This window comes from Gopherus evgoodei, unplaced genomic scaffold, assembly GCF_007399415.2.
Source record: "Gopherus evgoodei ecotype Sinaloan lineage unplaced genomic scaffold, rGopEvg1_v1.p scaffold_32_arrow_ctg1, whole genome shotgun sequence".
NCBI classification, from domain to species: Eukaryota; Metazoa; Chordata; order Testudines; family Testudinidae; genus Gopherus; species Gopherus evgoodei.
In genome coordinates, this window is record NW_022059994.1 from 3,270,799 (window position 1) to 3,296,287 (window position 25,489).

The 25,489-nt window shown below is 50.3% G+C and overlaps 2 protein-coding genes across 8 annotated transcripts in view; both read right to left on the reverse strand.

Annotated features, from left to right (window-relative positions):
- Window positions 1–25,489, reverse strand: part of LOC115640751 (zinc finger protein 436-like) — a 452,700-nt gene that overhangs the window by 10,965 nt on the left and 416,246 nt on the right. Inside the window, exon 1 of one of the 7 annotated variants that reach the window (XM_030543724.1) lies at window positions 15,208–15,451. The exons of 5 other annotated variants lie outside the window; for them this stretch is intronic. The gene's annotated coding sequence lies outside the window, so the exon portion shown is untranslated. Of the gene's footprint in view, window positions 1–6,688; window positions 7,656–15,207; window positions 15,452–25,489 lie in introns of those variants that run through there. One more of the 7 variants, XM_030543726.1, reaches the window with a different exon arrangement.
- Window positions 2,593–15,195, reverse strand: LOC115640672 (zinc finger protein 84-like). The gene is made up of 6 exons (XM_030543548.1): window positions 14,856–15,195; window positions 14,125–14,238; window positions 12,705–13,811; window positions 4,803–4,982; window positions 4,088–4,201; window positions 2,593–3,766 (listed from the first exon to the last, which is right to left on the reverse strand). Exons 1-6 carry the CDS (start codon window positions 14,980–14,982, stop codon window positions 2,784–2,786), a joined length of 2,625 nt encoding a protein of 874 aa, XP_030399408.1. The 5' UTR covers window positions 14,983–15,195; the 3' UTR covers window positions 2,593–2,783.

Sequence of the window (25,489 nt, forward strand, 5' to 3'; positions counted from 1 at the left end):
TATTAAAAGAAGAAAAGAGAAAGTGTGTGTTGGTTAAACGATCATTATACATTCAGACATGCATAGAATCGTTAGGTCAGTTTTCCTGTAGAGATGATGCTTTAGAATTGCAAAGAGTCCTTCACAGAATCATTTCATTAAGTTCTAGTCCAATGTCCAATTTCAATGTCAGGGCGTTCCAGATGGGACTGGAGATCTCCGTCTTCCGACTCACACTCCTCCCGTATAAAGGTTAGCCAGATCAGCAAAGAAAGGATCTTTTTTGGAGCGTCACAACAGCACATAGTCCTTGGCTGAACAACAGGATTTTGAAGTAACCTTCTATTTCCTAAACATCACTGGTAATTAATTACATGGATTAACATAAGGTGATTCTCCATAAAGCAGTTCATAGAGGCCTGGTCTACACTACGCGTTTATACCGATTTTAGCCGCATTAAACCGAATTAATCCTGCACCCGTCCACACAACAAAGCCCATAATATCGATATAAAGGGCTTATAATACCAATATCTGTAATCCTCCTCGACGAGGGAGTAGCACTGAAATCGGTATTGCCATGTCGAATTAGGGTTAGTGTGGCTGCAATTCGATGGTATTGACCTCCAGGCGCTATTCCACAGTGCACCATTGTGACCGCTCGGGACAGTAATCTGAACTCGGATGCACTGGCCAGGGAGACAGGAAAAGCCCTGCAAACTTTTGAATTTCATTTCCTGTTTGCCCAGTGTGGAGCGCCGATCAGCACAGGTGACCATGCAGTCCCAAATCCAAAAAGAGCTCCAGCATGGACCGTACGTGAGATACTGGATCTGATCGCTGTATGGGGAGACAAATCTGTTCTATCAGAGCCCTGTTCCAGAAGACAAAATACAAACATATTTGAACAAATCTCCAGGCTATGATAGACAGAGGCCACAGCAGGGACTCAACACAATGCTGCATGACAAGCGTAACGGAAAGCCAGAGAATCAAATGGATGCTCATGGTGGGAGGGAGGGGGACTGAGGACTTGAGCTATCCCACAGTTCCCGCAGTCTCCGAAAAGTATTTGCATTCTTGGCTGAGCTCCCAGTGCCTGAAGGGTCAAAAACATTGTCACCGGTGGTTCAGGGTATATGTTGTCTATTTCCTCCCCTTCTCCTCCCCGTGAAAGAAAAGAGGAAAAAAATAGTTTCTTGCCTCTTTTCAATATCACCATATGTCTACTGGATGCTGCTGGTAGACCGGGTGCTGCAGTGCTAAACAGCAGCATCCCCTCCCCTCCCCTCCCCCCCCTGACGGCAGATGTTACAATAGGACCGATAACCATCGTCATCATCCCGTGAGTGCTCCTGGCTGGCCTCGTTGAGGTCGGCCAAAGGCGCCTGGACAAAAATGGGAATGACTCCAAGTCATTCCCTTCTTATGTTTTGTCTCCTGGAATACCATAGCAGCTGGAGGCTGTGCTCCTCTTCCCGCCCCCGCCCTTTAATGTCCAATGGAGATTCAATCCTGGCTGGAATATCATAGCAGCGGGAGGCTGTGCTCCTCTCCCCCCGCACCCTTTAATGAGTAATGGAGATTCTGTCCTGCCTGTACTATCATAGCAGCTGGAGGCTGCCTCCCCCTCATTTTATCTCACTAAAAAGTCAGTGTTTCTTATTCATGCGTTCTTTATTACTTCATCACACAAATGGGGGGATAACTGCCATGGTAGCCCAAGAGGGGTGTGGGAGGAGGGAAGCAATGGGTGGGGTTGTTGCAGGAGCATCCCCTAGAATGGCATGCAGCTCATCATTTCTGAAGGATGTCTGGGGCTCTGACCCGGAGTGGCTGAGCTCTCTGGCTCTCTAGTAGGCTTGCCCCATATTCTAGGGCAGGACTGACTATTTTTAGACAAAACATAAGAAGGGAATGACGTGGGGAGTCATTCCCATTTTTGTCCACGTGCCCCCACCAACCTCAGCGAGGCCAGCCAGGAGCACCCATGACTGCAGCAAACGGTAGAATAGGACTGATAACCATCTCTGCTACCTTCCAAAGGCAAATGAATACTGATGTGTACCATTGCAGTACTGCGTCTCTGTCAGTAGCATCCAGTACACACATGGTGAGAGTGAAAAAAGGCTAAACAGGCTCCACAGTTGTCATGCTATGGCGTCTGCCTGGGAAAAAGGGTGCAATCCAGGGAAAAAGGGTGCAAAATGATTTTCTGCCACTGCTTTCACGGAGGGAGAATTGAGTGACGACATTTACCCAGAATCACCCGCGACACTGTTTTTGCCCCATCATGCATTGGGATCTCAACCCAGAATTCCAATGGGCAGGGGAGACAGCGGGAACTATGGGATAGCTACCCACAGTGCAACGCTCCGGAAATCGACACTAGCCTCGGTACATGGATGGACACCGCCGAATCAATGTGCTTAGTGTGGCCGCGTGCACTCGACTTTATACAATCCGTTTTAAAAAACCAGTTTCTGTAAAATTGGAATAATCTCATAGTGTAGATATACCCAAAGAGTTTACCACAAACTTTCAGGAGACAAACAATGACATTATTACAACCAAGTTTTGTCTAAATGTTAATATTCCCTTTTGATCTCTGAATTCACAGAATACAGCCCTAGACAGGAACTGTTTATTTCCATTGTTAACCTCTAACAAGATACAGCTAAACAGAGACTACTACAGTTACCATCTTCTTCCATGTCTTTAACAATACATGGTTACTTTTCGAAGCTCTAGTTTATCTAACCAGTACACACTTTTCTAACGTGTCTCTAAAGGTTGAATCTAGGTCAATTACATGCAATTTCCTTAACACCTTCTGTCTCTGTGTCAGAGAAGTTTAGATCGGGTGTCGATTCTCTCATGTTTAATGAGGTGTGATCTCTGCGCGAAATTTCCCCATGGCCCAAGCACTTGTGGGGTTTCTCTCTTGTGTGGATCGACTGATGTCTAACAAGGACTGACCTCTGTGTGAAACTTTTCCCACAATCTAAACACTTATGAGGTCTCTCTCTTGTGTGGATTGCCCGATGTCTAACAAGGTCTGATCTCCATGTGAAACTTATCCCACAGTCCATGCACTTGTGGGGTCTCTCCCCTGTGTGGATTCTCTGATGATTAACAAGAACTGACCTCCGACTGAAACTTTTCCCACAATCCAGGCACTTATGCATTCTCTCTCCTGTGTGGATTACCTGATGATTAACAAGGACTGATTTCCAGCTGAAACTTTTCCCACAATCTAAGCACTTATGGGGTCTCTCTCCTGTGTGGCTTAGCTGATGTCTAATTAGTTCTGACTTCCAAATGAAACATTTCCCGCACTCGAGGCATTGAGAAAGTTTCTCTCTTCTGTGGCTTCTCCCATGATTACTCAGGGCTGAGCGATTATTGAAGCTTTCCCCACAGTCTGAGCATTGAAGGGGTTTCCCTCCAGTATGGATTGTCTGATGTGTAACAAGCTGTGATCTCAGAATGAATCCTTTCCCATACCCAAGGCAATCATAGTGTTTGTCTTCCTTGGGATTTGTCTGATAGGTTGTGAGATCCTTTTCTCCTCCTCCACACTTAATAGATTCATCCACTTTCTTCCTTGGGTGGTTTCCCTGCAGCCTCTCTGACCTGTGCCAATTTCCCCAGGCTTCTTCGTGTTTGAAGCACTGGGAAAAATTCCCTTCTGTTCTTCCCACATATGTCCCCTGTGGTTCCACTTTCCCAGGGACTTCCTCATGATGATTCCCTTCTTCCTTCTCACTCATTGCCTCATCACCTGCTGGGAGAGAGACAATCCAGACAGGAGTCATTGTGCTGTGGAGAAAGAGGAATAGCACCAAGAGAAAACCCAGCTCACTAAATTTGAGAAGAATTAGTAATTGGATTCTGATTCCACATTCCACACAAACACTCACGGGGAAGGAGAGATGGGAAGAAAACTGCAGCTAACAGGACAGGTGGAAAGCCATGAGCAATATCTGCTGACTACAGCGCTGCCCTGGGTAAGAGGAGGAAGAACTGAGGGCACTTACTCACACCACATTTTTAGGATTCTCAACTTTTTCTTCATTCCCCAGATGATTTCTGAGTCAGTCCTCACCTGTGTGGTTGCCGCTCAGGCTCTCTCTTTCCTCACAGGCCTGGAGATCCGGGACCCACGGCTCTTCCCCTTGTTCCAGGCGGGAGATCAGCTCAGGTTTGGGAAGGGGGAATCCTGCGCAGGGGGTGAAATCAGACCAGATCAGAGTGCATGGAGGATTGGGAGCGCATCTGTCACAAAGGACATTCTGTGAGAGGAACGTTTCCCTGTGCTCTGCTGGGGAACATGGAACACAAGAGGACGGGAACGTGGTCACTGAGCCCTCTTGGGATAGGCAGACTTCTGGGGAGGTGAGGGGAATTTTTACACCCTCAATAGGAGTTCCCAGGATCTGCGCAGTCTAGGGGCCTTGCTGATTCACACAAAGCTCTCGAGTGAAACCTCTGCCTATTTCTAAGCCTTCGCAATTCCTGGAGCTATTCCCAAGAAGGGAGGTAAACAAGGATTTGGTGTGTATGGGAATCAACAGAGAAAGGACAATGAATGAATTCTGCCCCTTTGAAAGCTGGAGGGGTGGGGATGAGCCAGCATGTCCATTAAGTTTTGATACCGTGTCTCACTGGAGAGGGCACAGAGATGCAAGTCTCTCTCTCATGGCAGCTGTGCATTACGCAAAACATTCCCCTCGGATCTAACTGATCAGGGAAGAACCTGACCAGGTTCATACATACAAACTCAACGGCTTCTAATAACCGAGGAGACGGGAATCCCTTACCCAGTGAGGTCACCATCTTGTAGTTCTCCTGCATGACGTCCCTGTAGAGGGCTCTCTGAGCGGGGTCCAGCAGATCCCCCTGCCCCTGGGTGAAATACACAGCCACCTCCTCGAAGGTCACCGGCATCTGAAACAACAAGAGTCCCACACTCAGCACCTGCTGCCGCAGCCACAATCCCACTATTCACAAGGAAAGGAAATAAAAACTCGAAGCTCTGGGAGGGCCAGAGTAGCAGAATCTGACCTCTACTGTTCAGATCAGCCAGGGGGGTTCAAGAGGTGGGAGAAGGTGAGAGCTCCTTGTCCCTCCCCAGCACACGGGGCAGGGCAGGGTCTTCTCATTTCCCACACACCTGCCAGCCAGAGGCTGATCCGGGAAGCAGAGCTCTGAGCCGGGGACAGGGACAGGAATCCCAATAGCTTCCCTGCGTATTTCACAGCAGCCTTTGGCTACTGGGCTCAGAGTCCACCCCTGTTCAGAGGAGTTGTGTTCTGTTTTTGAAACGGGCGAATGTCCCTCTCTCCCCATCACCAAAAGTCCTACTCAGAAAATCAGTAGGTTTCTCACACCTTGTCTCCTCCCTCTCTCCCTCCTGCTACCCATCAGCTCCCTGAAAATCCCCTACATGAGCTGGCTCCATCACAGCCATTTCCCTGTCTCCTGGAAAATGGGCCAATCTGGAGCGAAATGTGGATCTGATTCCTCAGCCTGTCAGGGCAAGAGAGGTGATGGGGGAGGTTACAGAAGGGGCTTCAGTCCATGTCATACCCCGATTCCCCCCAAGCTCTTTAGACGCTCCCAGTAACAGCATATCTGAACCAAATGCCAGAAAAACAGCAGAATGAAAGGGGCCATTTTGAGGGATTGCCCCAATTTGCAGTGTAAACCCCTCTCTCTTAACAACAGCTGGACCCCTCTGGTGGCCACACCTGAAGAATGAGCTGCCCCAGACTCCCCCAGCAGCCCCCAGGGACAGGCAGGCAGAGGCTGATCCCATTGGCCCATCCGCACTCACCCCCTGGCCAGAGCCAGCAGTGACTCCGGTCTGACTTTGGTGTGGATGAGATCTGAATCCTGCACCGAAATCAGACCAAGACCTAGGACAGCCCTGAACATTCAGGAATTAGAGCACCAACAATCATGAGTTTGTCTCTTTTTAAAAAAATCCAGTGTGACCTGGGAGCAGCGTGTGTGTGTGCGGGAAGGGAGGGGGCTGCCTGTGGATAGTTCCCTTGTAACTAGGCTCTGCCAGGGAAATGTAAATTAGACAGACAGCAGTGTCTGTTACCCCTGTCGTACATCAGAATGCAGGGGCGGCCCTACACCAGGTGCCAAAAGCGAACCATGCAATTGGCGCCCCCAGCCCTAAATCCTAAGGGCAGACCTAGGCTGAGGATTTCCGTAAACTAGGAAATATTTTGCCCCTTTTATCATTTTTTACGCATTTTCTTTTAAACAGAGGCGTAATTATTCGGTTTGTCCATCCACCCTACTGTCCAACTCATGTTTCTGAGATCAGATAAAATGGAGACATGAAATTTTCAGAATAGATTTGTACATGAGAGCTAGATAATATTTCAGTCCAATTTGAAAGAAAAATGTTAATTTTAATTTTTATTAGTACAAATCCAAAATCATCCATTACGCTAAATGGCTTTAACGGCCTTTACCACCACTTCCACTGTAGAAAGAAATAAGAAAACTCTTCAATGAACCTTAACCTGCATTTACAAAACACTGAATAAAAAACACTCTGTGTTCCTAAAACTTGACTTTTCTTGCTTTAAGTTTTGAAAATTCAGACACTAGTTCTTTTAGCCTTGGTCTACGGGAGGGGACTGGGGGAGACTCAACATAAGGTATGTAACTTCAGCTAAGTGAATACCTGGATCGACTTAACACAGCATCTTCATGGCATGGGTCAACTGTTGCTGCTCCCCAACTCTGCTTCCACCAGAATCGATGGCAGAGCAAGCAGGGATTGATTTATCACCTCTAGTCTAGACACAATAAATCAACCCCCAATAGCTCAATCACTACCGGGTATGGATAGGTAGTTTAGACATTCCCTTAGATCCAGTTTTCCAGCTATTTCATGCTCTACAGACAAGTCTCTCTTGCACCATTTTTAAGGCATATACGTTTTTATCAATTTTAACTTTGAGAAGCTACATTCCCCATTAGCTACGGAAACTGGCAAAATTAAAAGAATGTGTAGAGTTATAAAAATGTTTGGAAAACTGTCTGAGAGTTTATTTTCACAAATAAACTTCAGTACTTCTTCAGAAGTGGAATGTTTCTTAGGTCGACGTGAAAAAGTCTGAAGCTCCCTACATAAAGCTCTAGCATCAGCGTCTTTTGAATTTTCATGAGTCAATGCCGGCTCCAGTTTTATATAAAATTCTCTTATCTGTTTTGCTGTTTTATTTTCCAAGCTGTAGCTATCACACAGAAATCCAAATACAGACTCTAGCTGCTGCATCTGTTGAAATCTTTCGTCAACCACGTGAATAGCAGTATCAAGGACCGCGAAGTAGAAATTCACTTCGAAGCTTTGTTTTGGGTTCTGAACGGGTGTGTCTCATTCTTCATAGGAAAACTGCTGCTCAGTTCATTTCACTGGATCAAGTCTCCTTTAGCAGCTCAGTAACATCTTATACAGGGGGAGAGTGGCCCTGTAGGGCACTGCCATGCACTGGGCCTTTAAGGACACGGCACTGGGAAATGGGAACTAAAAGCCTAGGAAAGGCGGGAGGAAAAGCTCTAGTGCCCCCTTACCTCCATTTCTGCAACCGCTGCAGCTGGCTCATCCCATCCGGGGGAACTTTTATCCCCTCTGCCCCTCCCTATCCCTGGGTTTCCCCCTCCGCCCTGCCTGGCGGGGCCTGTACCCCGGTTCGCCCCCCTCAATCCCCTCCACATGCCGCTGTCTCAGCCCCCAGCACGGCCCAGCCGGGCTCCCCCCGCCCCGCACCCACGGGGGCTGGCGGCAGCTTTCCCGGGCCCCGGGCGGGAATTGCAGCCAGCTCCGCTGGGAGCAGCCTGGGGCCAAAACTCCCCCTGCAGCCCGGGGGTGCCGGGGGGCGGATCTCTCTCACCTTCCCTCCGAGCGGGGCCCCCGGGGCAGGGGCCGGGCCGGGCTGGGGGCTCTGCCCTGGGAGAGGCTCCTGGGGAGCAGCGGGAAGGGCCCTGCTGGAGATTCCCCTCTCCCGGCTGCAGCCAGGGCTCCGGGCTCCCAGCACCAGCCGCCGGGGCTCGGGGATCTCGCCAGGAGCCTGGGAGCCAGAGTCACCGCAGCGGCTGCGAGTCACTTCCTGCTGCCTGGCCGGAGCCCAGCGCTCGCTGCCCCGGAGCCGCCTCCCGGCTGCTCCTGGGTCCTAGCTATCAATCCGCCCACTGCAGCCCCCTCTGCCCCAGACCCTGCCCCCTGGGGACCCACTTCACTTGGGCTCAGGCAGCTTCTCCCAGTCCTCTATAGAAACGTCTCCTGTCAGCATTCAGTCTCGCTTGCAGCCTCCCTGCAGGACAAACGGGCTCGGGTCGCTGGCTCGTCAGCCTGTCTGAGACTTGAAAAACTTCTCTCCGCGTTGGGCTGGCTAAGGCCTTGCCCTAACCTGCCTCTCTGGTCCCAGGCTACCAGCACTGGTGCAAAACATCTGGGTGTCTCAGCTGGCTGGGCCAGATTTGTGGGGGGAGAGAAGGAAAAAGGAGAGAGAGCAGAAGTGGGGGTGGCATAATCGTTTAGACCAGTGGGAGAGGTGAAAAGAAGCTGGTCCGTCCCCTCCAGCACACTGGTAAGCCAGAACACTGCCAATCTCACCAGCAAGGGGCAGCTTCCCCAGGCCAGCGATTTAAAGGGCTGCGCGCTCCTGCCACTGGCTGGAGCCCTGGGCCCTTTAAATCACTGCCCAAATCCCAGGGCTCCCGCTGCTACTCTGGGGCTCCGGCAGCAAGGCTCACCCTCTTGCGGGGATTTAAAGAGGTCTGTGGGGAATCCTGAGCCCTTTAAATTCTGGCCCCGGCCAGCTTCAGCCAGGATTTCAAGGGCTCCTCCAAGCTCTCCGCTTCGGTGGGAAGCCTGGAGGAGCCCTTTAAATCCCAGCCCCGGCCCGCTGTGGTAGCAGGACCGGGTAGCAGGGAACTCGAAGGAGCCCTTTAAATCCCAGCCCAACCAGCAGCTCCGGCGGCTCGGCTGGGGCCGGCATTTAAAGGGCCCAGAGTTCCACAGCGGCTGGAGCCCCTGGCCCTTTAGTTTGCCCCAGGGGTTACCAGTCACCTCTGCAGCTGGGAGCCCCCTGAGTGATTTAAAGGCCTTCCAGCTCCCAGCCACAGCTGCTGCCCCAGGCCCTTTAAATCTTGAGGCCTCACCTCTTCTGGTTGAGGCCACACCCCCAGGATTCCAGCTGTACTGGTAAATCCTGTGAGTTACTTTCACTCCTGGCTCTAGCGTGATTTAAAGGGCCTGGGGCTTTGGCTGCCACTACTGTAGCAGAGCCCTGGGCCCTTTACATTACGGCTGGAGCCTCGGGGCTCCTGCAGCCCCAGGACTTCTGGCTGCTGCCACAGCTCCTCCTGTGATTTAAAGAACCTGGGGCTCCCAGCCACTGCTACGGCAGCCAGAGTCCTGGGCCCTTTAAATCTCAATGTAAAGGGCCCAGGGATTTAAAGACCCCACCAATTCCGGCTGAGGCCCCACCGCTTGCTCAAGACTCCGGCATATCGCTAAGTCCTTTAAGTTACTTTCAACCCTGAACATTAGGAAGGAAACAGACGCGTGGGGGGAAGGCCAGCAGCAGAATCTCAAGTCTCACGTGCCAGAGGGAGTTCAGGATTTAGCTGAAGCTGAAACAGTTGAGAATGTCGGCTGGTTCCCCTTCTCTGTGTTGCCCTGTTCAGCTTCCCTTTCACGGTCAGGATTATGAAAGCCCAACGGTGCCATGCTGGGTCCCAGGAGACAGCGGGTATGAGACATACACCAGAGTACAATCTGGACTGTTGAACTGCTTAATTCTCCATCCCATGGCATGTTTTACACTGCTTCCCAGGGTGAATAAAAATCAATGACTTTTTTTATTTTTAAACAGAAATCTGATTTTCTTGATATTTAAATTGGATTTTTTTGATAATTTTTTTCCTCAAAACCATTTTATCTAAAGAGAGTTGTAATTAAGATACATTGTAGCTCAAAGATATCTCATCATGGAATAGGGATTATAAATTATAATTCTATAGTATGAGACAATATAAACGTCTTGATTAAGAAATTTTTGTAAATGAGTTCCTATAGTTCATGCATTAGCGATCCAGTTTTATGGGGATCCACAGGCTTCTCTACAGATTACTTAGGTTAATCTTTCTATCTACCCAGTGGGACTCAGTGCTCAGTCTAGAAGATACCATCAGAGATGCTTAGTTTTCCAGTTCTCAAACTGTGGCTTTGTCTCTCCATGCTTGTTAACAGCAAAAATGTTTTAAAATAAATTAATATACAGAGGTGACAAATAACAGACCTCACCTCTATTGTCCTTCTGCAAATTTGGGTACATAGAGTCAATCCCTTACCACTCTCAAAAAGTGCAAAGTTTCAAAAAGTTGAATGAATAGAAGACTGCTGGAGGCACAATAGATCCGGACAAGGAGAAGTCTGGAGAGACATGTGAGAAGCGAAGGACATCTGCTTTTCTGTTAAAATATTATATGTTTGCTGTTGAAGAAAAAAATCCAGAATACTTAACGCTGTTATTTTAGTTAAATAAAACAATTTATATGTCTGTCTAGTGATGTTCTCCTCCTAATACAATATGGCATGAATGAAATAACCTAACAATGAAATAATCAAATGAAATTAAATAATCAAACATTCCATGTCTGATATAGCTGTAAAACTCATCTAAAATGTTTTCAAAATAAATCAATGCTTAAAAATGTATAGCGTGTACCTTCCAGAAATGAAACCTACATCTATCTCTGCGTTGTGAAGAATATGTATTAAGGTTATAACAACCAACGAGAATACATTTTTATGTAGGAAACCATGACTGAATCGAGTCTATCTGACTAGTGGTTTAAATCAAATCCACCCTGCTGCTTCCCTGTGTGAACAACAAACCCCTCCACGCTCTGCTCACACACAGCCACCAGCCTTCAAAGTCACTCCTGGCTGCACTGAACTGAGTGCGACTAGCCAGACACTCAGGAACTTACCAAACGACACAGCAACATCAGCCAGTTTTCAACTCCCAGCCTTGCACCCTGGGAATGTTCATCTTGGACAGCTCAGTCTGGTCACTGGGCCGGACAAACTCAGTCATTAGTGGGTCGCCCCCACAGAGGGGTCGGATTAGGCCACAGCCTTGTTCTCTCTCCAGTCAAATCGCCCAAACACTTCAATGAAAACACACAGGTCCAGACAAAACACTAAAACCACTTTACTAACAGGAGCAAGGAGGTTTTCAGGGATTACAAGGGAGAAAGATGTAAAAGGTCAGAAAGGTTAAAACTACAAAATTAAAACATGCATTTTAAATCTTACATTTTACCAAACTAAGGAAGATGTGAAGCAAACAGGATTTCCCATGCCACCCGCTGTTGCAGGCAGTTCACAGTTCTGAATACCCAGGCTGGATTTCCTTCCAGCCTTGGCCTGCCCTCCCCACTGCAAGGCTCCTGTTGCCTATCAAGCCATCTTGTTACCTTCTGTAAAGATGGGAGAGGAGAGGTGAAAATGGAGGTAATTCCCCCTTGTGCTTTTGTACCACTCTCCTCTTTGAGGTTCACCTCTCAGCTGGGGGACAGGCGACAATCAGTCTGTGGCCTAAGTGAGCATCCAGCCTAACTCTCTTGTTCCTGTATCAGAGGGGTAGCCGTGTTAGTCTGGATCTGTAAAAGCAGCAAAGAATCCTGTGGCACCTTATAGACTAACAGACGTTTTGGAGCATGAGCTTTCGTGGGTGAATACTGGCTGAGCAATTACTGGCCACTTAGCACCTAGCTGATCCCTGATTTAACAGAATAAAGGAACCCTTTGCAGAGCTAAACACAGAATAATACAGTTACCCCTCTTAGATTCATAGAACATCAGAGCTGGAAGGGACCTCAGGAGGTCAACTACTCCAACCCCATGCTCAAAGTAGGACCAATCACCAATTAAATTATCCCAGTCAGGGCTTTGTCAAGCCTGACATTAAAAACCTCTAAGGAATGACAGTCCACCACCTCCCTGCGTAACCCATTCCAGTGCTTCACCACCATCTTAGTGAAAAAGTTATTCCTAATACCCAACCTAAAATTTCCCCATTGCAACGTGAGATCATTACTCCTTGTTCTGTCACCTGGTACTAATGAGCACAGTCTAGATCCGTCCTCTCTGGAACCCCCTTTCAGATAGTTGAAAGCAGCGACCAAATCCCCCCTCTTTCTTCTCTTCTGTAGATTAAACAATCCATGTTCTCTCAGCCTCTCCTCATAAGTCATGTGCTCCAGCCACCGAATCATTTTTTTTGCCCTCCGCTGGACTCTTCCCAATTTCTCCACATCCTTCTTGTAGTGTGGGGCCCAAAACTGCACACAATACTCCAGAGGAGGCCTCACCAATGTCGAATAGAGGGGAATGATCATGTCCCTCGATCTGCTGGCAATACCTCTATTTATACAGCCCAAAAGTCAAGGAACAACACATCCATTGCTTTTCCCTCATCCACAGAGCCACTTATCTCCTCATAGAAGGTAATTAGGTTACTGAGACATGACTTTCCCTCTTCTTCCAAGTCTTTAAAAAAAACACATTTACATGTCAAACTCTAGCTTATCAAGAGTGGACAAACATTTAAAATCTCTCTCTAAAAGTTGAATCTGAGTCAATTACATGCAAGTTGCTTAAACCTTTCTTGCCATGTGTCAGAGAAGTTTAGATTCTGTGTGGATTCTTCCATGTTTAATGAGTTCAGACCTCCATATGAAACTTTTCCCACACTCCAAGCACTTGTGGGGTCTCGCTCCTGTGTGTAATGCCTGATGATGAGTTAGGTGTGACTTCAGTATGAAATTTTTCCCACAGTCCAAGCACTTGTGGGGTCTCTCTCCAGTGTGGATTGCCTGATGTTCAACAAGGCTTGATTTTCTTATAAAACTTTTCCCACAGACCAAACACCTGTGGGGTCTCTCTCCTGTGTGGATTGCCTGATGTTGAACAAGGGTTGACTTTATTATGAAACTTTTCCCACACTCCAAGCACTTGTAGGGTCTCACTCCTGTGTGGATTGCCTGATGATTAACAAGGTCTGACCTTCGTATGAAACTTTTCCCACAGTCCAAGCACTTGTGGGGTTTCTCTCCTGTGTGGATTGCCTGATGTCTAACAAGGCCTGACCGTTCTATGAAACTTTTCCCACACTCCACACACTTGTAGGGTCTCACTCCTGTGTGGATTGCCTGATGTACAACAAGGTGTGACCTCTGTATGAAACTTTTCCCACAGTCCAAGCACTTATGGGGTCTCTCACGTGTGTGGCTTAACTGATCTCTAATTATTTGCGTCTTTGAAATGAAACATTTCCCGCACTCAAGAGATTGAGAGGGTTTTTCTCCACTTTGGCTTCTCCCATGGTTATTAAGATCTGAGAGCTTACTGAAGCTTTCCCCATGGTCCAAGCATTGAAGGGGTTTCTCTCCAGTATGGATTGTCAGACATGTCACAAGCTGTGATCTCACAATGAATCCTTTCCCACACTGAAGGTAGTGCCAGGGTGTCTTTTCCTTGGGATTTGTCTGCTGCGCTCTGGGATCCTCCTCTCTTCCCCCACCATTATTGGACTCATTCATTTTCTTCCCCACTTGGTTTCCCAGAAGGCTCTCTGACATGTGCCAATTTCCCCTGGCTTCTGCTTGCTCGAAGCACTGGGAGAAATTCTCTTCAGCTCTTCCCACAAAGGTCCCCTGTGGTTCCACTTCCCCGGGAATTACCTCATGATGATTCTCATCCTCATTCTCCCTCCCTTGCTCAGCACCTGCTGGGAGAGACACAATCCAGACAGGAGTCATTGTGCTGGGGAGAAAGAAGAATAACACCAAGGGAAAGCCCAACACAAAGACTGAGCAATTGGACTCTGTCTCCACATCCCACCCAAACACTCACAGGAAAGGAGAGCTGGGAAGCAATCTCCTGCAGATAAGAGGCTGAGTGGAACAGCGTGAGCTATATCTGATGACTGCAACCCTGCCCGGGCTGAGATGAGAAAAAACTGAGGGTGCTTACTCACACCATATTTGGGGATTCTCAACTTTTTCCTTCATTCCCTAGATAGTTTCTGTGTCACTCCTCACCTCTATGGGGGCATCTCGGAAGCCTTTTTTCCTCGCAGGCCTGGAGATCAGGCACCCACGGCTCTTCCCCTTGTTCCAGCCAGACAATCAGCTCAGGTTTGGGAATGGGAAATCCTGCGCAGAGGGTGAAATCAGACCAAATTAGGGTGCATGGAGCACTGGTGGAGTATGTGTCAGAAAGCACATTCTGTGAGTGGAACCTGTCCCTGTGATCTGCTGGAGGAACGTGGAATCCAAGAGGATGGGAACATGGTCACTGAGCCCCCTTGCGCAGAGGAAGTTGTCTGGGGAGGTGAGCTGAATTATTACTACACCTTCACTAGGCGCTCCCAGGATCTGTGCGCTCTGAGGGGCTTGCTGACTCACACACGGCTCTGCACTTAAACCCCTGCCTCCTTCTAAACCTGCAGAGCCCAGATCCCTCCCCTAGGATGGAACTACTCCCAAGGAGGGAGGTGAACAGGGATTGTGTGTGCAGCCAAGAAACAACACAGAGACAGGACAACGATTCCCCTTTGAAAGCTGGAGGGGTCGGGATGGTTTAGCTCCTCCATTGGGTTTTGACAACCATGTCCCACTGGAGAGAGCACAGAGATGCAAATCTCTCTCACATGGCAGCTGTGCATTATGGAACCCACTCACCTCTGATCTAACTGACATAGGAAGAATGACCAGATTCAGACATGCAGACCTCACGGCATCTAGTATCTGAGGGGATGGGAATTCCTTACCCAGCGAGGTCACCGTCTCGTAGTTCTCCTGCATGACGTCCCTGTAGAGGGCTCTCTGAGTGGGGTCCAGCAGAGCCCCCTGCTCCTGGGTGAAATACACAGCCACATCCTCGAAGCTCATCGGCATCTGAAACACCAAAAGGACCCAGTCATTACCGGCTGCCCCAGCCACAATCCCAATAGTCACGTGGGAGGAAGGATAAGGAAATGGAAGCTCCGGGAGGGCCAGAGTAGCAGAATCCCACCCCACCCTGCTCAGAGCAGCCAGGAGACTTCAGGGGGTGGGAGAAGGTGAGAGCTCCTTGTCCCCCAGCACATGGAGCAGGGCGGAGTCTTCTCATTTCTCACACACCTGCCAGCCACAGGCTGATGCGGGAAGCAGAGCTCTGAGCCAGGGACAGGGAAAGGAATCCCAACTGCTTCTCTGGGTATTTCACAGCAGCCTCAGGCTAGTGGGGTCTCACTCCAGCACTGGGAGCCTGGAAAATGTTCCCAGCCCTGCTCAGGGGGGTTGTATCCTGTTTGAGAAATAGAGGAATGTCCCATCTCCCCTCCCTCTGTCATCAATTGGCCAACTCAGAAAATCAGCAGGTTTATCACACCCTGTCCCCTCCCCCTCTGAAAATCCCCTATCCAAGATGGCTCCATCACAGACATTTCCCTTCCCTGCATCCTGGAAGACAGGCCGCTCTGGATCGAAACATGGACGTGATTCTTCAGCCTGTCAAGGCGAGAGGGGAGGTTACAGAAGGGGCTTCAGCCCATGTCACACCCTGATTCCCCCCAGACTCTTCAAATCCTCCCAGTAACAGCATCTCTAAGCCAAATGCTAGAAAAAAAGCAGAAGTAAAGTGGCCACTTTGGGGGATTTCCCCCCCACTGCCCTGTAAACTCCTCTCCCTGAGGAACAGCAGGAGCCTTCTAGTGGCATCACCTGAAGAATGAGCTGCCCTGGACTCCTGCAGCAGCCCCCAGGGACAGGCAGGCAGAGGCTGAGCCATTGGCCCATCCACACTCCCTGCCTGCCCAAAGCAGCAGCGACTCCGGTGGGGCTGAGATGTGAATCCTGCCCAGAAATCAGACCAAGGCCCTGGGCAGACCCCAAACACGAGACACAGACCCCGCCAGCACGGGGGTGTCTGACAATAGCACACACTGGGAGCAGGGGGGAGGCTGGGTTTTTACCTATATCCCCCACCTGTCTCCCCCTCAGCCCCTTCCCTCGCAGTGCCCCCCCACTCACATCTTCCTCCATTCCAGCCTAGCTCCCCTCAGCCCCACAATCCCCCTGCATCGCTCCATCTTCCCTTCAGTGGGCCCCCGGCCTAATTCCAGCCCGCCCCCCCACCTGCCCTCACCCCCTGCACCTCTTTAGCCTCCGCCCCCTGCAGCCCGGGAGTGACGGGGGGGCGAGTCTCTCTCACCTTCCCTCCGAGCGGGGCCCCCGGGGCAGGGGCCGGGCCGGGCTGGGGGCTCTGCCCTGGGAGAGGCTCCTGGGGAGCAGCGGGAAGGGCCCTGCTGGAGATTCCCCTCTCCCGGCTGCAGCCAGGGCTCCGGGCTCCCAGCACCAGCCGCCGGGGCTCGGGGATCTCGCCAGGAGCCTGGGAGCCAGAGTCACCGCAGCGGCTGCGAGTCACTTCCTGCTGCCGGGCCGGAGCCCGGCGCTCGCTGCCCCACAGCCGCCTCCCGGCTGCTCCTGGGTCCTAGCGCTGAATAGGGTCCAGGGCAGCATCCTTGGGCGCATGTTACCAGCACAGAGTGACCAGACAGCAAGTGTGAAAAATCAGGACAGGCCGGCGATGGGGGCTAATAGGCACCTATATAAGACAAAGCCCCAAATAGCGGGACTGTCCCTATACAATTGGGACATCTGGTCACCCTACCAGCACTGGTGCAACAGTTGGAGCTGGCTGGGCTGGCTGAGCAGGACTTGTGGGAGAGAGAAGCAAAAGGAGGAAGAGAGGAAGTAAGGAGGGAAGGAAAATGATGGATGAGGGGAAGGGTGACAGTGGAAACCCACCCTCATATCCACCAGGGTGCAGGCAGGGCCGGCCTCCGGGCCTTTTCCCTTGGCCCCTGCAGGCTCTTCATTCTGCTCCCCATTTGCCACTAATCCTTGCCCCCTTCTGCACCCTAACTCCTACACTGTGCCCCAACCTCTACATTTTGTCACCTTCACCCCATCCTTTCCACAGTGCCACCTTCACCTTAACCCCGGCACTTCCCTCCCACCTGCGCCCCCAACCCCAGCCCTGCTCTGCCCGTGTGTCTGCCACACCGCTGTCCTGCCTAGGTCCCCTCACCCCCTTATGCCCAGCAACCCTCATGCCCAGTGGCCTCCCACCCACAGACTCCCCACACTGCCCAGCACCCCCTCACAGCCCCCCACCCCACAACTGTCCAGCATGCCATATTCCCGAGGGCTTTCAGCACCAAAAAATTAAAAATTCTGTGCACAATACTTCAAAATTCAGTCCAATTTATTTGTCAATACCAGGGCTGTCCCTTGCTATCCTGGGCCCCTACACAGCCCCTCTGTGGGGGGCGGGGCAGACATCCAATGGGGGGGAAGCCCCAGGCCTCTACAGGGGGTTTAGCTTGGGAGACAGGGAGGAACCACTCCCCAGCACTCACCAGGGGCACGGCTGGGGCCAGGTCTCTGTCGTTCTTGCCACCAGTGAGTGTAAGCCAGGCCCTGCTGCAGAGTACTCAGGGGCACGGCTGGGGTGGAGCATGGGCAGGAAGAGTCGGGGTGGGGCAAAGCAAGGGCAGGGGCTTTGGGGAAGGAGTGAAGTGAGGGCAGAGCTGGGGCAGAGCAGGGGCAAGGGCCCTGGGGAAGAGGCAGAGCAGGGGCTGGAATAGCATGCAGCTGTGCAGGGCACCAGGAAAAATGGCGCCTCAAACTTCCTGGTGCCCTACATAGCTGCCTACTTTGTGGATGGCCCCCTAGATCCTGGTCAGTACATTCATGTGAAGGCTCCAGAATGGCAGTGGCAAGCACTGGCCCCTGCCTGCATGGAGGTGGGAGATCATCCTGCAGATTTCCCCCTCCCCTCCCCTCCTAGGAGAGGGACTTGGCAGTGACATACCTCTGTGTGCACGTCAAAAGGCCACAGGGAAGCATTTCACAAGGTGCCTGGCATGTCAGCCAGAACCCAAAATAGCTGATACCAATGGCTGAGTCCAGCCCTCACCAGGCCCTTCCCTGCCAGGGCTCTGGGCCATCACCTCCCAAATGGCCTTTCATTCTCCCTAAAATGGAACATTTCCCTCTAGGCCTGAACAGCCCAGCAGTGCTTGGGGTGCGCCATGTAGTAAGAACAAAAGGAATTCTCTTCAGGCACCAGCGTTTTCTTTCTGCCCTGATTCACACAGGGCTTGTCTACACCACGCCGAGTTTTAGCGACCAGGCTGTGTCCATACAGCCTGGTCGCTAAAAGCCGGAGTGTGTAAATGCTCTTTGTCGGCAAAATATTTCCAGCCCCACAAGCGGCGTTCGCGCTGCCAACAAAGCTGTGTTCACACTGCCACTTGCTGCAACAAAACTTTTGTCTTTCAGATGGGGGAGGGGAGCTTTTTAAAGTACCGGGAAAGACAAGAGCTTTCTCGGCAATGTAGCAGCGTAGACAAGCCCATACCTGGTTGCCCCACACGGCTCTGTGGGACTGTACTGTGTAACTCGGCACACGGTTCATTTGAAGAGTGGCTCTTGGTTAGGATGGTTTAAGGCAGGTTTTAAAGGTCTTTCCCATAGGTGAGGACGCACATACTGCATTCTGGAAGGGCCCTTTAAAGTCCCACCTGACTAGGGTGACCAGATGAGAGACATGAAATATCAGGAGGCGGGCGGGGGTGGGAGTGGTGGCAGAGCAAAAAAAACCAAACCAAAACAAAACAAAAAAGCAAGAGCTGGCGGCAGAGGAAAAAACAAAACCAAAACCAAAAGTGCCACCAGAGCACAGCACCCACCGGCTGAGCATCCACCGGCAGCTCCACCCCGCACACCAGCTCCCCTCTGCTGCCCCTCCACCCCTCCTGAGCTGGCTGCCGCGTCGTGCTTCTCCCCCCTCCCTCTAGCACTTGCGCCGCCATACAGCTGAATAGCGCAAGCCTGGGAGGGGGGGTGAGGAGGGGGAGGAATGTGGCATCCTTGGGGAAGAGGCGGGGCCAGTGCGGCAATTTGGAGAAGGATCCAATGGCGCAGTGAGGGGGTAGAGATGGGGGTGGGGCAAGGGCGTGAATTTGGGGAGTGATCCAATGGGGAGGGAGGGGCTAGGGCTCGAGGGCAAAATATCGGGACAGCTTGTGTCCTGACCGATGATCAGCTGGGACGCGGGACAAACAAGTAAATATCAGGATAGTCTGATAAATTCGGGATGTCTGGTCACTTTACACTCGACTCTGCGCTGTTTAGAACTCTCCCTCATTCAAACTGCTTCCAGCTGGAGAGACAGAGCTGCAGATACTTGGATCCTCAAGGAAAGATATGTCCCTTTCCCTTAAATAAAAGTGTTCAGCTACTCCAGCCTTTTTAAGAGTGAATCCACCTTCTTCCCCAGCTAAGAGGTCGCTCCTTCCCTTGCATTCTGCAGCCCTGATTGATGCCTTTCTGCTCCAGGTACATCCATAGGCGCTGACTCCATGGGTGCTCTGGGCTGGGGCACTCGTGGGGAAAGTTTGGTAGGTGCTCTGCATCCACTGGTAGCTTCCCGGCCCACCTCCTGACCCCAGCTCACCTCTACCTCCGCTCCGGCTCTGAGTCCTCCCCTGAGCATCCTGTGGCTCCACTTCTCCCCCACGGTCCCAGCGACTGCTGCCGCAAAACAGCTGTTTCACGGCAGCAAGCGCTGGGAGGAGGCGGAGTGTGGTCCACTTGGGAAAGAAGTGGGGCTGGGGCATGGATTTGGGGAAGGAATTCAATGGGGCAGGGAGGGGGCAGATGTTCAGTAGGGGTGGGTGGGGCAATGGTGGAGTTGGGGTTGGGGCAGGGGGGTTGAGCACCCCCTAGGACCAGGAAAACTGGTGCCTATGGGTACATTTCCCCACTTTCGTTTTAATTTCAGTTTCCTGTTGACACAGGCATTTTGTTAATCATAGACTATCAGGATTGGAAGGGACCACAGGAGGTCATCTAGCCCAGCCCCCTGCTCAAAGCAGGACCAATCCCCAGACAAATTTTGGCCCCAAATTCCTAAATGACCCCCTCGACGTTTGAACTCATAACCTGGGGTTTAGCAGGTTAACACTCAAAACACTGAGTTATCCCTCTCCACCCGTAAGCAGGAAAACCAAATGCCACCTTCTTCTATATTCCTTTAACTTTCCCTTCTCCCCAGCCAGGTTATCTGTGTACCTCTCCCTCCTCCCAGCCCACATTTGATGCTGATCCCTGCTGTGGAAGGGAGGGGAGGGAAACGGCCAAGGGGGATCCTCAGCATCTGGGCTTAAACTTCAGAGCACAGGGAGGCAGAGTGAAAAGGAGATTGCAGGGAGGTGTCTGCAGAGCAGCGGGCACAGGCGGGAGAGGTGCAGATGCAGAATGGGGCAGCTCGGAACAGCTGCTCCCTCTGGGGTCACCAGCCTGCTCCCCAAGAAGCCCCAGCACATTCCCTGCTAGCATCGGCCTCGATTCTGCTGGTGCCGGTGGTTGCTCGACCCTCCCTTACCCTGCCCCATTCCAACCCCTTCCCCAAAGTCCCCACCATAACTCTACCCCCTTCCTGCCCCATTCCAGTGGTTCCCAACCTTTTGGTGGCCAGTAGCACAATCATGTTTTCAGAAGAGTGGGGCAGGCGCCAACAATTTTTCAAGCCTTATTTTGTATTTGAACATTAAATAATACAAAAACATCTTATTTAATATTATATAATATATAAATCCATAAGATAATAAGGGTAATTTTACCTGTAAAAGGTATTAATTAAATTATTCGGCAATTATTCTTTCACCTCACCATGTGAATTTGCTCTTTTTTATCTACCTCTAAGAAAAAATAAGGAGTTTTTACAAAAATCAATATCATAAACAGTTTTCATCTTATTTATTTTTTAAAAAAAGTAAAACACTGTTGAACTGCTGGTCCAAATATATTTATTATTCTTACTTTAACATAGAATGAAACCTGCAGCCCCGGAGTTCTCTGTGCTCGGCAAGCACAGTGACACGGTTTCTCTCCGGTTTAAGCCGCGGCCCTGCACGTGCCAGGGACTAAGAACACCAGCGCCCACAGCCTGCAGCCCGGAGTTCTCTGTCCTCGACAGGGTGCCTGCCGTGGACAGAAAACACCGGCGCCCACAGCCTGAAGCACCGGAGAAGCCAAAGAGAAGCCGCAGCCCCGCACCTGCCGGGGACAGAGAACACCTGCGCACGCAGCCTGAAAGCACAGACTTCTCTGTGCCTGGCAGATATGGGGCCATGGCTTCTCTCTCCTACTGGGCACTAGACGGGCACAAAGAAATACCCCAGCGGGCATCATGCTGCCCACGGACACCGCGTTGGGGACCACTGACCTATTGCAATCCCATCCCCAAATCCCTGTCCTGGCCCAAACTCTTCCCCGCCTCCTCCCCTGAGCACGTCACATTCCCACTCCTCCCCACTCCCTCCCGAAGCTTTTACACCATGAAACAACTGTTTTGCAGCGGCAAGCGCTGAGACAGGAAGCAGAGACGCTGCGGGCTCAGGGGAGGAGGTGGAGCTGCCGGTGGGTTCACAGCACCCTCCAATATTTCTCAGTGGGAGCTCTGGCCCCAGAGCACCCATGGAAACAGCGCCAATGACTGTTAGCTCACCGAGTCAGACAAAGACACCGCCCCTGGCTCTTCCCATCCCATCCCAGCTCGCCCCAGCCATCCCTAGCCCGGTTCCTCCTCCTTCACTTCACAAAGTCCCATGCCCGGCTCTACCAAGCTCGGCTCCAACCCCCACTGCCCAGCCTCCAGAGCCTGTTCCCAGCGTTGCTCACCCCCACTGTTGGGCCCGACTCCCCCAGCCCTGCCCACTCACATGCTACAAACTTTTACTCCTGGCTCTGGCTGGTCTTTAGGCCCCCCCTGCCCCCGGCAGGGAGGGACTCCCAGCAGGACGGCTTTAAAACTGTGTAAGAACTGGAGGAAATGGCACCCCTTGGAATCTGGCTTCCTGCCCAAGACTGTCTCCTTGGGGATGCGGATGAAGGCTCAGGACAACAAGAGACTCCTCCTCCTCCTCCTCCATATAATAAAGAGTTCCACATTAAAGGGTTCTACAATATCATAGACCTTCCAAAGAGAATGTGATCTGGCTGGTAGTCACTATCCAATCCATCATTGCTCTGGATGGCTGCCAACACCACTGGTAATTTATTGTCCCAACCTTTGCCAGTGACTTGCACCACTTTGCGAAGGGCTTGCTTGATAGTCTGATCCATCCTTTCTACTGTCCTGGACGATTGAGGATGGCGGGGGATAGGTAGTTGTTGCTTTACTTCTAAACCTTTTAATATTCTTATAATTACTTTTCCTATGAAATGTGCTCCATCATCTGAACCAATTACTTTTGGAGTCCCATATCTACTAAACAGGACTTTCCACAACTTCTTGGCGGTGGTCTCTGCAGAATGATTCCTGGTGGAAATTGCCTCCACCCAACCACAAAAAGAATCTATTATCACTAATAAATACTGATTCCCTCTTTGGCTCTTAATATTATCAACCTATATTCTAGTCCATAGCCCTACAAGTCTTTGGTGCCACAAGGGTCCCAAATTCGGTGGTCTTTTCCCATCTGCTGCACACCTTACACAGTTTTTAACCAAATTTTCTACATCCTCTCGCACTTTAGGCCATATTTCAAAGTGTTTTTACCTTAAAAGAGAGTATTTTCTATTCCCCGGGGGGCCATAGACTGACACAGGTTAATGATCTCTTCTCTTTAAGGTTTTTCAGGTACCCACTTTTCCTCTCCTGTTTTGTTATTCACTGCAGAACCCCCTTTCATACTCCAGGTTCCCCAGCTTTAGGTTCAGCCTCCTGTTTTATGGAGCCCTGGACCCTTTAAACCGCCACCCACATCCTGGGGCTTCCGGCTGCTGCTGCTGCTGCTACCCTCGGGCTCCGGCTGCAGGGCTCTGGCAGCGATTTAATGGGCCAGGAGCTCTGGCTGCCATTACTGCAGCAGAGCCCTGGGCCGTTTACATCACTGCCCGAGCCCCGGGGCTTCCGGCCGCTGCCGCAGCTCCTGCCATGATTTAAAGACCCTGGGGCTCCCAGCCACTGCTCATAGACTCATAGACTCATAGACTCAAGGACTGGAAGGGACCTCGAGAGGTCATCGAGTCCAATCACCTGCCCTCATGGCAGGACCAAATACTGTCTAGACCATCCCTAATAGACATTTATCTAACCTACTCTTAAATATCTCCAGCGATGGAGATTCCACAACTTCCCTAGGCAATCTATTCCAGTGTTTAACTACCCTGACAGTTAGGAACTTTTTCCTAATGTCCAACCTAAATCTCCCTTGCTGCAGTTTAAGCCCATTGCTTCTTGTTCTATCATTGGAGGCTAAGGTGAACAAGTTTTCTCCCTCCTCCTGATGACACCCTTTTTGGATACCTGAAAACTGATATCAGGTCCCCTCTCAGTCTTCTCTTTTCCAAACTAAATAAACCCAATTCCTTCAGCCTTCCTTCATAGGTCATGTTCTCAAGACCTTTAATCATTCTTGTTGCTCTTCTCTGGACCCTCTCCAATTTCTCCACATCTTTCTTGAAATGCGGTGCCCAGAACTGGACACAATACTCCAGTTGAGGCCTAACCAGCGCAGAGTAAAGCGGAAGAATGACTTCTCGTGTCTTGTTTACAACACACCTGTTAATGCATCCCAGAATCACGTTTGCTTTTTTTGCAACAGTATCACACTGTTCACTCATATTAAGCTTGTGGTCCACTATGACCCCTAGATCTCTTTCTGCCATACTCCTTCCTAGACAGTCTCTTCCCATTCTGTATGTGTGAAACTGATTGTTCCTTCCTAAGTGGAGCACTTTGCATTTATCTTTATTGAACTTCATCCTGTTTACCTCAGACCATTTCTCCAATTTGTCCAGATCATTTTGAATTTTGACCCTGTCCTCCAGAGCAGTTGCAATCCCTCCCAGTTTGGTATCATCCGCAAACTTAATAAGCGTACTTTCTATGCCAACATCTAAATCGTTGATGAAGATATTGAACAGAACCGGTCCCAAAACAGACCCCTGCGGAACCCCACTTGTTATACCTTTCCAGCAGGATTGGGAGCCATTAACAACTACTCTCTGAGTACGGTTATCCAGCCAGTTATGCACCCACCTTATAGTAGCCCCATCTAAATTGTACTTTCCTAGCTTATCTATAAGAATATCATGCGAAACTGTATCAAATGCCTTACTAAAGTCTAGGTATATCACATCCACCGCTTCTCCCTTATCCACAAGGCTCGTTATCCTATCAAAGAACGTTATCAGATTAGTTTGACACGATTTGTTCTTTACAAATCCATGCTGGCTATTCCCTATCACCTTACCACCTTCCAAGTGTTTGCAGATGATTTCTTTGATTACCTGCTCCATTATCTTCCCTGGCACAGAAGTTAAACTAACTGGTCTGTAGTTTCCTGGGTTGTTTTTATTTCCCTTTTTATAGATGGGCACTATATTTGCCCCCTTCCAGTCTTCTGGAATCTCCCCCGTCTCCCATGATTTCCCAAAGATAATAGCTAGAGGCTCAGATACCTCCTCTATTAACTCCTTGAGTATTCTAGGATGCATTTCATCAGGCCCTGGTGACTTGCAGGCATCTAACTTTTCTAAGTGCTTTTTTACTTGCTCTTTCCTTATTTTCTCTTCTAAACCTACCCTCTTCCCGTAAGCATTCACTATACTAGACATTCCTTCAGACTTCTCAGTGAAGACCGAAACAAAGAAGTCATTAAGCATCTCTGCCATTTCCAAGTCTCCCGTTACTGTTACCCCCTCCTCATTGAGCAGTGGGCCTACCCTGTCCTTAGTCTTCCTCTTGCTTCTAATGTATTGATAAAAAGTCTTCTTGTTTCCCTTTATTCCCATAGCTAGTTTGAGTTCATTTTGTGCCTTTGCTTTTCTAATCTTGCCTCTGCATTCCTGTGTTATTTGCCTATATTCATCCTTCGTGATCTGACCTAGTTTCCATTTTTTATATGCCGCCTTTTTATTTTGTAGGTCACGCAAGATCTCAAGGGTAAGCCAAGGTGGTCTTTTGCCACATTTTCTATCTTTCCTAACCATCGGAATAACTTGCTTCTGGGCCCTTAATAGCGTCCCTTTGAAAAACTGCCAACTTTCCTCAGTTGTTTTTCTGGCTACCACAGCCAGAGTCCCGGGCCCTTTAAATCTCAATGTAAAGGGCCCAGGGATTTAAAGACGCCACCAAATACAGTTCAGGCCCCTCCCCCTGCTCAGGACTCTGGCATATCGCTAAGTCCTTTAAGTGACTTTCAACCCTGACCATTGGGGAGGAAACAGATGCGTGGGGGGAAGGCTGGCAGCAGAACCTCAAGTCTCACATCTCAGGGGCATTTCAGCATTTAGCCGAAGCAGTTGAGGATGTCAGCTGGTTCCTCTTCTCTGCTTTGCCCTG

Excerpts from the sequence above, each read along its gene's own strand:
- LOC115640672 (XM_030543548.1), bottom strand. The coding sequence starts at position 14,982 with ATGCCGATGAGCTTCGAGGATGTGGCTGTGTATTTCACCCAGGAGCAG. Across the intron at positions 13,812-14,124 it reads TCCGAGATGCCCCCATAGAG|CAGGTGCTGAGCAAGGGAGG; the intron begins GTGAGGAGTGAC and ends TGTCTCTCCCAG. Across the intron at positions 4,983-12,704 it reads CCACACAGAATCTAAACTTC|TGGGATTGTGGCTGCGGCAG; the intron begins TCTGACACATGG and ends CCTTGTGAATAG.